The sequence below is a fragment of the Crocodylus porosus genome, unplaced genomic scaffold (assembly GCF_001723895.1).
Source record: "Crocodylus porosus isolate Cpor-Errol unplaced genomic scaffold, CroPor_comp1, whole genome shotgun sequence".
NCBI classification, from domain to species: Eukaryota; Metazoa; Chordata; order Crocodylia; family Crocodylidae; genus Crocodylus; species Crocodylus porosus.
Genome location: NW_017728886.1, coordinates 63,776,791 through 63,788,840, shown reverse-complemented (window position 1 = coordinate 63,788,840; position 12,050 = coordinate 63,776,791). Strand labels below are relative to the sequence as shown.

The 12,050-nt window shown below is 37.4% G+C and overlaps 1 protein-coding gene across 2 annotated transcripts in view; it reads left to right on the top strand.

The window, feature by feature from the left end:
- TBC1D5 (TBC1 domain family member 5) overlaps nucleotides 1-12,050 on the top strand; it is a 475,698-nt gene that overhangs the window by 262,090 nt on the left and 201,558 nt on the right. For both annotated transcript variants that reach the window (XM_019535723.1, XM_019535731.1), the window contains exons 6-9: nucleotides 1,466-1,555; nucleotides 1,666-1,737; nucleotides 3,077-3,144; nucleotides 11,876-11,978. In XM_019535723.1, coding sequence (XP_019391268.1) covers nucleotides 1,466-1,555; nucleotides 1,666-1,737; nucleotides 3,077-3,144; nucleotides 11,876-11,978 — 333 coding nt within the window. The remainder of the gene's footprint in view (nucleotides 1-1,465; nucleotides 1,556-1,665; nucleotides 1,738-3,076; nucleotides 3,145-11,875; nucleotides 11,979-12,050) is intronic.

Below are 12,050 nucleotides of genomic sequence, written 5' to 3'. Positions count from 1 at the left end.
CGGACCATAAGACGCACCCTCGTTTTCCCCCCACTTTTGGGGGGGAAAAAGTGCGTCTTATGGTCCGAAAAATACGGTAAGTCACTTTACTTGAATTGGACTTTTTCCTGCTTCCCATTACTAGAAGGACCTACAAAAAATTTCAGATACACTGCATAAGTGGGTGGGTGGGTGTATATAAATAAAAAAAGAGGATGAGAAACTGAATGTCTAGTGTGGTGCCAGTTTTTGCATAAATGGATGTTTCTTTTCTGCAGTTTCATTGATTTTAAATATGTTGCATAATTTCCATTCATGGTCTGCCTACAACTCCTCTTGTGTACTTTTAATTTGGTCTCTTCCTGTATTCTTTGTCTGATTGGGAATCTGAATTGGCCAGAGCCCCAGCTGTGGTAAATTGTCATAGCTCTATTGTTGTCAATGAAGCTGTGGCTATTTATACTAATCAAACATGTTGCATCTTATAACTTTTACCATCTCTAGCTTCTCAACTATTGGAACTTAAAAGTATATACTTTCAGGTTTTAGGCTTCTGGTACATGTTTGTTTAAAGGTGCAATGCGATCTGATCCAAACAGTCATGCCTGTTGCCATGCCAGACACGCATGGCAGGAGGCTCTTCCTGCACTGATAAGTTGAAAGCTGGGTGCCTGATTGCAGGGCTGACAGTTGGCTGATTGTCAGTTAATTTTGGCTGATTGCCAGTCCTGACTAGACAGTCCCATTTGAGACCCAGGGCTATCTGGAGACTGGGGCCAGCAAATAGCTGATGATTGGCCCTAACCCCAGGCAGCTATGGCCAGGCTGCCCAGTGGTGGGAAGCAGAAGCTGCCTCCATTCAGTTCTTTAAGCCCTGCACCTAGCAGCTCTAGCTGAGCTTCACGGTGCGGTGGAGCAGAGGCTCCTGTCAGCCAGAACTGCCCTGTGTCGGGTTTAAAGCCTCCAGTGGGAGAAGCCCCCCAGTCCTCTTCACTGTCGCATCTCCCCCTCTTCTCCAACCAGGAAGGGGGAGTGGGCTGATTGTCCGTGTCAGTTTCAGGACAACATGGGAGCTGGTTGGAGACTCCATTACAGTTCCAGAATGGGGGGAGCTGTCAACCAAGCCTTGCAATCGGGTATCAAACTGTACATCAGTAACCCTGACCTGTTCAATTTAAGGCATGATGGAAACCAACCACAAAAAATTATTACACATTTTGTGGAATAATTTGTGGCTGGTTTTTCATTTTGTCACACCATGAATTGCCTGAATGTGAGGCTCGGCTATTTTAAGACGCGATTAATGGTTAATTGTGTCTTAAATGTAACATCTGCCAAGGGCCTCAGTTCTGTCAATTTCAGATGTAGATTCTGATTTTGTTAAATCATGTCCCTAAAATGGTTTAGACTGTCCTATAGGACTTAACTTGAAAAGTTGCATTAAATTGGTTAAACTTCTTACATGTATGTTTTGATTTATTGACAGCTGTTTCTAAATGTTCTACCCCAAGATAAATGTCAGTGGATAGGTAAAACTTCAAACTTAAGAACATCATATAACAAGATTAAAGAAATAGTAAGTATAACCAAACATTCTACACCTGGATATTGGTATAGTACTTCTAAAATTAGAACCTGAAAATAGAAACCTTGTTGGTTTTTTTGTTTGTTTTTTTCCCTCCCTAGCATATAACAAACCCTCGAAAAGCTGGGCAGCAAGACCTGATTATCAACAATCCACTTTCACAGGATGAGGGGGTAAGATGAACTGCAGTGCCACAAAAATTCTGCCAAACAAGCAACAAAAATTTCCTGGTTTGTTTCATCAGATTGGTAATAACAGGGGAAATTAAATAGATGTATAGTAGTATTGTTCTGTAGATTGTCAGAAGGAGTTGCTACTGAGCATCTGGAGGTGTTTCTCTTTTCTTATTGGTATGCTGCCTATTCAGCGCACACAGTTATTGGTACCTTGCTGTGCCTGTCCTGAGTTAGGTTTCCAGGAGCCAAGGACTGTTTCTCGGGGTTTTGCTCAAGTTGCAATCTGATGGGTATAATTAGGATATTAGTAAATTTAACTGAGAAAAGGAAAGCGACTAGTCTTAAGGGGACAGTGTCAAACATTTTAATATCTGTTATGCTTGCAATGCACTAATATAAATTAAATTAGAATTCTTTCTTTACAAGTTTTATGTTTCTGCAGTTGGCAAACTTTTTTCCCCCTCCTTTGAAAATAGTCATGAATTGTTTACAGGGTGGGCCGAGAATGGGATTTTTTTTTTTTTAAACCCTATTAGCTGTTCTTTGTCAGGTGGTATAGTCAGCTACTGCCACTGTGTTCTGAAAGCCAAGTAAATGAAAGAACTGCTATGGATTTTGTTCCTCCTAAGTTCTGATCAATGCTGTCAAGGCACCATGCTCCTCCAGGGAAAGCTGACTCTACATTCCACTTTCCTCAACAGTACAGCAATCTCGTGATATCCATTTCAGTCCTGCAAAGGGAAAAAGGAGCAGTTTTCATTTAGATTACCCTTTGCAGGGACCCAGTAAAAAGGGCAAGGAAGTGATGGGGTAGCACAAGCACAGCTACCGAATGACTGAAGTTGACTCAAATTAGATTTAATTTTAGGATTAGTTAGTTTGCTGTATTTCTACCTTTCTGCTCCTGATATGAGAACTTCCTTTTAAAATGATCAATACCAATTTTCATTGTGGGTGTTCAATTGTTATACATTCCCAACTTAATTTACCTCTGCCAGGGCAAAGAAGCTCAGTTGCAAATAAGTGGCCAGTGTGCAATTTAGGCCAATTTATAATTAATTTTTAAGTATATAGAAGCAATGTGGTCTAGTGGATTGAGCATAGGGATAGAAGCCAGGAATTTATAAATGTAATCCCTGCTCAACACTGATTTGCTGTGATGCCTTGGGGAACTCACTAATCTGTCTTTCTCATCTGTAAAATAGTGATAATACCTACCTCCCAGGAATGTTGTGGATTAATTGGTTAATATTTGTAGAGTACTTTGCAGGGATATAATGCAAGTCTCAAATATATCATATTTTTTATTTAATACAATTATTTTGACTTATTTCAGAGTCTTTGGAACAAATTTTTCCAGGATAAAGAGCTGCGAGCAATGATTGAGCAAGATGTGACAAGAACGTAAGTAGTTTTTTGAGAAAAAAATATTACAATTTGAACTTTTTTTCTTACATTGTATGTACAACATCATGTTTTCTTTGCCTAAGTTGAGATGGCATAATACAAAGGTGCTAAGAACACATGAACATGGAAACATACATACACAGTGTATAAAGAGAAGTCTGTCTTTGACTCTGTCTTTGAGAGAGCAGAAAATATTCTTGAATTAAATGTTATACTCTAAGGATTTGTTGGTATCACTGAAGTGAAGCTCTTCTCAGTTAAGATTTAGGAAATATTATATTAAATTTAAAATACAGTTTTCTGTAGGAAACAAAAAAGAAAAGAGAAATTGACAGGTCTTTTGACTAAATTATGTTCATAATAAAAGATTGAACAGATGATTTTCTGTAATTCTTAACACTTATTCAATCAATAATAGAAAAGCAGTGTGTAATTAGTTAGAAAATGTCATTCATCTAGAGAAGTTTAGCATTTCTATTTTTATGCATCACTTTTCTAGTGTTGTCACAGATGCCTTTTTAAAAAATTGCCCTACTATCACTAAGTATCTTTTTATCTCCTTGGCCTCAAGTGATTCCTGTTTAGGAACTTATTTGTGTTAGAACTCTCACTTCCTGAAAATATTTTCCCGGAGTTAGAACACTGACTCTAATATGTATAAAACAATTGCATTTAATTGCAGCTTTGTTAAACATGTGCCATTCTCCTGTACTGGATTGCATACATTCTTTTATGTTTTAAACAAAGACAGTGGTGGTCATACTCTTAAAATTCATTTACAGTATACATTTACAAAGTAAATCAAATTCACTTACAATAAAAACATTTTTAAAGCGTAAGTAAAGGTCACTGATAATTTTGTGGAATCTCTTGAACATCCATATTTGGACTGATTTTTATCAAATGCATTTCTGTCTTTGGATTTATAATAGCACCAGAGTATGATTTCATGTAAATTTTCATGAATAGTATTTCTTTTGTTTGTAAATGGTAACTGTTCAGCATGTTCTAATATTAAAATATATACATACATAAATTGTAAAAGGGAAATGAAAATTGATATAGTATCGTATTGATATAGTATAGTATTGTAAAAGAATGCAAGATATAGACTACTGTTCCTCTGGTCTTGTTAACTGTCCAGGTAGCACAATAATTTTGGATAAAGGACATTTTGTTTGTATGTAATTATCCAAAATGGTGTCTACTTCCAGCAATAATGGAGAATATCAGAAGTCATCAGTATAAATGTCACAGTAACATTAATTTGCCTATATTGGACACCTCATGTACTGAGGTTGTATACGTTTTGTAGCGTAATTAATCATGAAATACGTTGTTCATGTGTAATGTAGGCAAGTTAATATTTCAGTGAAAATATATTTTACATTTCCTTACCTGGGTTTCAACATACTTTATTTAATACTGTATCTTTTTTTCCTACATCCCTTTAAAAAAGTAGTAGTTAAACTTGTCAGTTCTGTTTGTTAAGGTACATCAGCTAGAAGTTGAAGCAGGTTTGGAAAAAGTGTACTAAACTTGCCAACTTCTGTGTTTTTAAAAGTGTGTGTGTGTATGTGTGTGTGTATCTCTCTTCCTAGGTAAAATGCCCCTACAATCAACAGAATAAACTAACTTGATATATAGATGAGATAGTGATACTAGCTCTATAAAGTATCAGCAAAAGTAGGAAAAACTTATTTTGTGTAATCTTTTACCTAGAGAAAATTAGTTTTAACTAGTGCAACAATAATCAGCTTTAAATTAGCGTACAGAAATATGGTTTTTAATTTGATGGAGATTTAAATGGTCCTAATATTTTACTATCAAAATTTAAATAAATTAATAGAGAGTCGAATTCACACATTTTGCTACCATTGTAATTAGCGGAAATATTTTTCTGAAAATTTGGATTAACCCAGTAGCCCCCCATATCGAAGGGCAGCAGGAAAATATACTACACTTTGCCTTTTTTGTGTGTTACACTGGTTTCAGACTCGTCCACCAAGAGGGAATGTCACATTGTAAACACGGTTTCATTAGTCCCTGTTATAACCTCAGCACTTTTCTGTATAATAAGAACCAGTTTTGTAAAGCACTTAGCATCTTTGCCTGTTAAATCAAGCAAAGTTCCTATTCTGCAATAAAAACTATTTGTAAGTATTGATGTCATTGTTAAGTAATTATGTTGTTAGTGATCAACACGACGTCTAAATTATGATGTTTCTTTTTTCGTCATCCAGTAGCTGAGACATGTATCAAAATGGATTTTTCCTTCAGCTTCCCAACAACATTCACTTCTGAGCTGTAACCATGTTCAGATCATTTGTCTCCAAATAAGAAGCCTTTCAGAAGGCCATGGCTAAGAGAAACTGGGTGGTTATAATGAAAGTTCTGGCCTAACTTTAATTATATATACAAGCCAATACCAGGCTACCAGTATAATACTGTGTTCTATTATTCTCCTAAAAGAGAAACTCCTATCGGAATATGCACAATGGTTACATGCAGTAGACTTGAGCACATTGTGATTAATTACTGTCATTCAGTAAATGCACTAAAGAACAATACTGTTGTTATCTTCTAATAACAAAAAAAAATAGGAACTAAAGCACAATTTTAGAAGTTCTCCCCAGACTTGTCTTTGAAACCAGTAGTGTTGCATAAGATGCAAAAGTTTTATTTTATTGTTATAAAATGCATACAAATTCCTTTGTGAAGAAGCATTGATGTTCTGAGTCTGAAATGCTAGTCCTCCTCACTAGCCTCACTTCTTTTCTTTTAAGCTATGAATTGGACTAAAATTTACCAATTTTAATTCCCCCTACCCAAACAAGTTCCTAAATAGAAGCTGAAGCTCAGTAAAGCTCAGCAAGACCTTTCCCTCACTCTGACATCTACCTTGTTCCACTGTCTATAACTTTGCTCTCCTCATTGCAGTTTGTGATGGATAAATTATCTGGGGCCCCTCTTCCCTCCTTTGAATAGATAAAGTTCAGTATTTAGGATTTACATCTCTGGAACTGTCTTTCTGAACAACACCGAGTCATTCCATTATAACCTGTTCCCAATATCCCTCACCACTGAAAAATTCTTTTGAGGATGCCTAGATGTTCATTTCTTACCAACTCCCCACAGTCATTTGGATGTTTCCATATCCATGGGGAGAGGGAAACAGTTTTTCTCCCTTTCCCACATGCCTTTTCCAGTTCTTTAAAATAGCAGGATTGTCTGCTGCTCAGGTGGCTTGTACTCTGTTTGGCTTTTATTAGCCATGCTTCTGAAGTAGATGATCTATCCACTACGCAGTCGGGTTATATCAGTGAAAAGAAAAAAATGGGTCGTTTCAGAACACTCTGAAATAACTTTTACAGTAGCCATTCATTCATGCTGGTCTTTACTTTTAGTCATCGTAATCTTCAGTAAGCATTCATATGTTTCTACTAACTGCAGTAAAACATGATCATCAAATAGCTGATTTTCATGTGGTCTTTCCCTAGCATTAAGTTAGATTTATTACCCTAGCATTTTCTTAAAATGGTTCCTACTCTTCTGGATGTGAGAACACTACACTTCTAAAACAGCTTCTAATTGCACAGTAACATTCTCTGTAACATTCTTTCTGAACTGATAGTTCCCTCTTAACCTTCATGATCACTAGCTTTTTGCATTTCCCATAATGAATACTTAAACTGTCTTATGCATGAATTCATCGTTGTTCTTCCTAAATCCTCATGGATAGCTGTGTATTTTCAAATTTTATTTGTTAGTCTCTCTTCCCTAAACTACACAGGACAGGCCTGAATAATAGTCCTTCATAAATAATCTTTTCAAAATCCTAAATTATGCTGATTGCCATCTGCTGCACTGTACCTTTTCAGTCTCTGCTGCGTCCTTCCTTTATAGTAATGTGATTACTACAAGTGCATACAAGTTTCCAAATGCTGGTATACCTCTTTCAGATGCCAGAAAAATGTTGCGCTCTTCATACCAGGACTCTTGTCAGGATTTTTGCTGACATCATATTCATGTCCCCTAACTCTGTGCTTTGATATTTAATCCTTTTGATTGTTTTTATAATTAAACTTTCATTACCATTGTGAGGAATGCACAGTGCTGTTTATTCTAAGGATTTTATTCAAATTCTCATCATAATTAGTGTTTTTCTTAGGGTATGTCTATACTGTAGATTGCAGTGTAGGTAGTGATACTGAAGCTAATTTTAAGTGAGTTAGCCCTGCCCAGAAGCAGCCTAATGGTAATAGCACAGAATCCACTGCGGGCTAATTTAACTTGCCATGAAGGAGAAAAATTAGCCTGTACTGATCTCTGTGTTGGTTTGAGTAGATTACTTTCGGTACCCATGTTAGCTCGGGTATCTCCACAGAACACTAAAAGCTGTACTCCAGAACCTGAGCAGCTTGTACCATGTGAATATGAAAGAAGCTCAGCTTCATTTTTAAGGAAATTGCTATCTCTAATTGTGGTGGAGGAAAGCATGAAACTGGTATGAATGGCTCAGAAAAGTTTCGGAAAAACCCAAGGTACATGAAATGAACTCAAAGTGTGTTTAAAAAAAAATCTCATGATTTGCAAGCTATACCTGTTATTCTTTTATTATGCATGGTTGGCAATATGATATCCATTTTGCAGCTGGTTAACCTGAGGCACAGTGTTGCTCATGGTTGCACGGTAAGGCTCAACAAGACTGACTTAAAACTAGACATAAGAGCCAAGCGTCCTGTGCTATCCACTGCATCATATGCCCTATAAATTTTACTATTTACATGAGGCTTTTAGTTTTAGTTTTAGTTTATAATCTGTGGTATAGTAGAACCTAGAGGTCCCATTCCCATTGTGCTATAATTGTATCCACAATCACCCATGTATTTTTCTCGAGGAAATATTTCTTGTGTTTCCTTTTAAGCAGGGTTCTCTTATTATTTTAGGTGTTTACTCTTCCACTGGATGTTTGGACATTCCCAAATTTTTTCATTAAATAAGACTTAAATTACTCTCTTTACAAAATTAAGTCTTAAATGTGTTGTACCACATCTGTTCCTGGAGTTACATCCCCAGGGCCTTCTTTCCTCATTAATATCTTTTGAGGGGACAGGATCACGCTATGCCTGTCCCAAAATGCATTAAAAATATTATTTGGTTTTCTGGTAAAAATATATGTTCACCTAAATTTTAAGGTATTTTTAAAGAGGTAACTTCAGCCCTTCACACTTTATCCCATTTTTAATCTAACCCAAGCAAAAGCAATTCCATGAATACTTGTAGCATAATAATCCTGACAAGTTATATGAAGAAAATGCCATATTTGAATAGCTACAAGAAAATAGCAACTGTTTATGTTTTCAGATTCCTAGAGATGGACAGTTAATATACATGAATGACTGATTTTGTGTTCAGCCATCCTGTGTAATATATCCCATATGTTTGCCTGTGCACAAATAACTGGGTTTCATATATGTGCCTTTTCACACATGAAATCTGAAATACACGGGAGCCCTTGAAAATTGTCAGGCAGTGCTGCATTTATTTTAAACAGTAGGGAACATGGAAGAAAATATCAGAAATCGTTCTGTTATCAAGTAACACTGCAATTCTTCTGAGTTACCCTTTCAAAATAGTTCTCTTCCTTTTTCTCCAGTCCTTCCCCTTTTATTTGTATTCTTTTCTGTGTTAGCATTTCATATAGTCACTCATGCAAGTCTGTTCTCGGCTTCAGGCTGCTTTGTTTGTGTACTGATTTGTAGAGAGACACCTTGTATAAGTTCACTTTAATGCGTTTTCTTTGTCTGTCTCTGTCACTCAAACAAGGAACAGATTTACACAATCACGAACGGTTTGCAACTAGCTACACAATAATATTTACGTTGTTCTAGTTCTTGATGCTTATGTAGCAGCATTTTTCCCAACTTCTTGGCATCTTGAATTTCCTATCCCTTAACATTTTTAATATATCTAGAGTTCATTTTCTTGGGTAGTAAAATATTAAGGTATTATATAGGACTGCCTGCCCTTTATGAACATGTAGGCTGGGGACAGAAATTACACATAAACCAGCATAAGTGATCGGAAACTAGTTCAAATCTGCAACATAACAGAAGTTTAGTGCACATAATCTGCTTTTAATATACCCAGAACCAGTTTAAGATAAACCTGGATGGATACAGCATCAGACTTAACTGATTTAGGTTAAATCCGTTTATTTAACTTCTGTCTCCGATTCAAGTTAACTTACAGTCCCTCATCTCTTCTGCAAACCACCTCACCCCACATGGTAGGTGGACTAGCCCTGGTCCAGTGTGTCTGCTGTAGCTGATCAGGGAGGCGTGCTCTGGTACCCCCTGGCTTCTGGGCTGCGCCAGTGCAGGCATATGGCTGGCTACATTTCTGGAATCAAAAGTGAATGTTTGTTCACCTTGCTTATTTGTTTAGTCTACACAGCTTAGACTAACCTGCGAAGATCGAATCAATTTAGCTTCAGGCTATTAGATTGTCTATACTTGGCAGTAGAGCCTAATCATCCTTCATCATAGAAAGTTTTAGTAGATCTAGTATGTACAGGATCTTGTTAAATCCCAAGTACTTCAGGACTTCATCATCTCATTGTGAGTACAGCTCCCATTAGCACATGATTAGGTCCTAGAATTTTGTGCAACTTGGGCTATTTTAAGACATTTTAATGGCTTACTGTTGCTTATTAAAGTGTCCTTGTAAAATTATCCTAATTTTTTTTATATCAAAATGCTGACACATATATCAATAATCAAAGTGATATATGGGAAATACAATTAGAAATTATATAAACTAGCTAATGTACCAGAGCAGCTATACCCTTTATAAGGGCTTCTTCTGCCACTTTTTATGTTGGAAAACATGGCCATCAGGACTGAATACTGATCTTGAAACTGATATACCAGTTAAAGCAAATGCAAGGAATGCAAGAATATATGTCATATACAAGTCACTGGTAATTATTTGAGACCTGGGGCTGGGGTGGCGCAGGTGTTGAGGCACATGCAGTTGACATCTCAGAGATCCTAAATTTGAGGATATGGCAGACGTGCTAACAGTGCAGCCCTGTTATTCCAATGAATATGCAAATTCTGCTAAATACCTTGTCACAAGGACACTAAAAAGGAAGGAGAGGATTTGAGACCTATATTATTTGTCTAATTTTCCCAGATATCAAAATCAAATGTTTGAATGATTCATAGTCTCTTCAATTATAACTCCTTATTTGTAGAAATATTCTTAGGCTCTCTTGAATCCATTATGCAGGACCAGTCATTGGTGTAGTGTTGGAACCAGGCTGTAAGTGGGAATGTGGTTACATACCACTGCACCGTTTTAAAGGAGACAGTTCTCTTGTTCCCTGTTCCTGCTTTAGCAGCTGCTTCAGCCAGTGCCACCTATTCTGCATATCTTTGTTGCTTGTTTAATGTCAAGCAGCACTATAATGAGACACCTTAAATATACTATACCGCAGACAAGAGTTAATGTGAAGAGGGCATTAGCTGTATTTGTCTGAAGTCAGGCAGAAGATGTAGCAGTGACACCTTACAGACCTAATCAATTCAGACAAGCATAAGCTTTCCTAGGCAGCAGCTTACTTCATCATATCCTTGACATTCAGAGATGCTTTGATGAAGTAAGCTGTTACTTACAAAAGCTTATGCCTCTGAGTGAGTTAGTCTGTAAGGTGCCACTGTACCCTGCCTTCTGAAGGTAATATAGCCATGATTTGCTGTGCTACAGAGGAGCCATGCTTCAGCAGGATTCAGTGCCAAGTGGGGAAAGGTTTTCTTTATAGAAAATGCCAATTGAACCCATATTTTGGACAGCTGGGGAAAATGGTCTTATGTGAGAGATGTCTGTCTCTGACGAGGTACTGTAGGGGTGTACCTATGCATGTAACTATGGTAGAGCAAGTCACTCACAGACACGATGTCTACACTTGCTCCTGGGGCTGCAGCACTTGGAGCCGGGGTGGAGCAGACGTGGGCTGGCCAGGGTCCCAGATGGTCAGCCCCAGGCTCCGGCTGGCTGCAGCTGACAACGGAGAGGCTGGCTAGGGCATGACAGTGCTAAAGTGCAGGGCTGGACAGCAGCAGCCTCCCTGTACTTCAGCTCCCTCTTGCCCCAGCCAGCTCCTGTCACTGTTTACATGTGCATTTCAGTGCACATAAGTACTTCTCCGTAAGACAGTACTTTCCTCAACAGTACTACCTTATGGCAATGTTAATTTATTTACCACGTCCTAATACCAGTGCAGATGTGGATGACGACACTTTGCTGTGGAGCTAATTAGTCTACTCTCTGTAGTAAAGCACACGTGTAGATACACCCTAGGAGAATCCCATTTTCAGTGGATTGGTCACCTGCACAAAATGGCAATCAGAATGATCTACCTGACACTTGCTTCATTGTAGGGATGGCTAGCCTAACAAAGGATGCATCCATTTAAGGAGAACTAACAATTGGTATTTATTATAATATTGAAAAGTATGTGGTTCAGAATGTTGTTTGTGAGACAAATATAGCATTTAAAAATATTATTCTGTAACAACTGCAAAAGGATAATGAAGAACAGCTACAAAGTCTTACCTAGAACTGCTTGTAGAAGCCCAGGTGTATATCTAAATCAGGTGCCTGAGAAGGTCTTTGTGATATTTGTTGTTCACTTCAGTAGAATATATTTTTTCTTTTTTAGATTTCCTGAAATGCAGTATTTCCAGCAAGAGAATGTGAGAAAAATTCTTACAGATGTTCTGTTCTGTTATGCTAGAGAAAATGAGCAGTTGCTTTATAAACAGGTAATGAAAATATCATACAGGTGGCATCCATTGACTCAGCATTTTCTATACAGCTTGACAAATGATTGAACA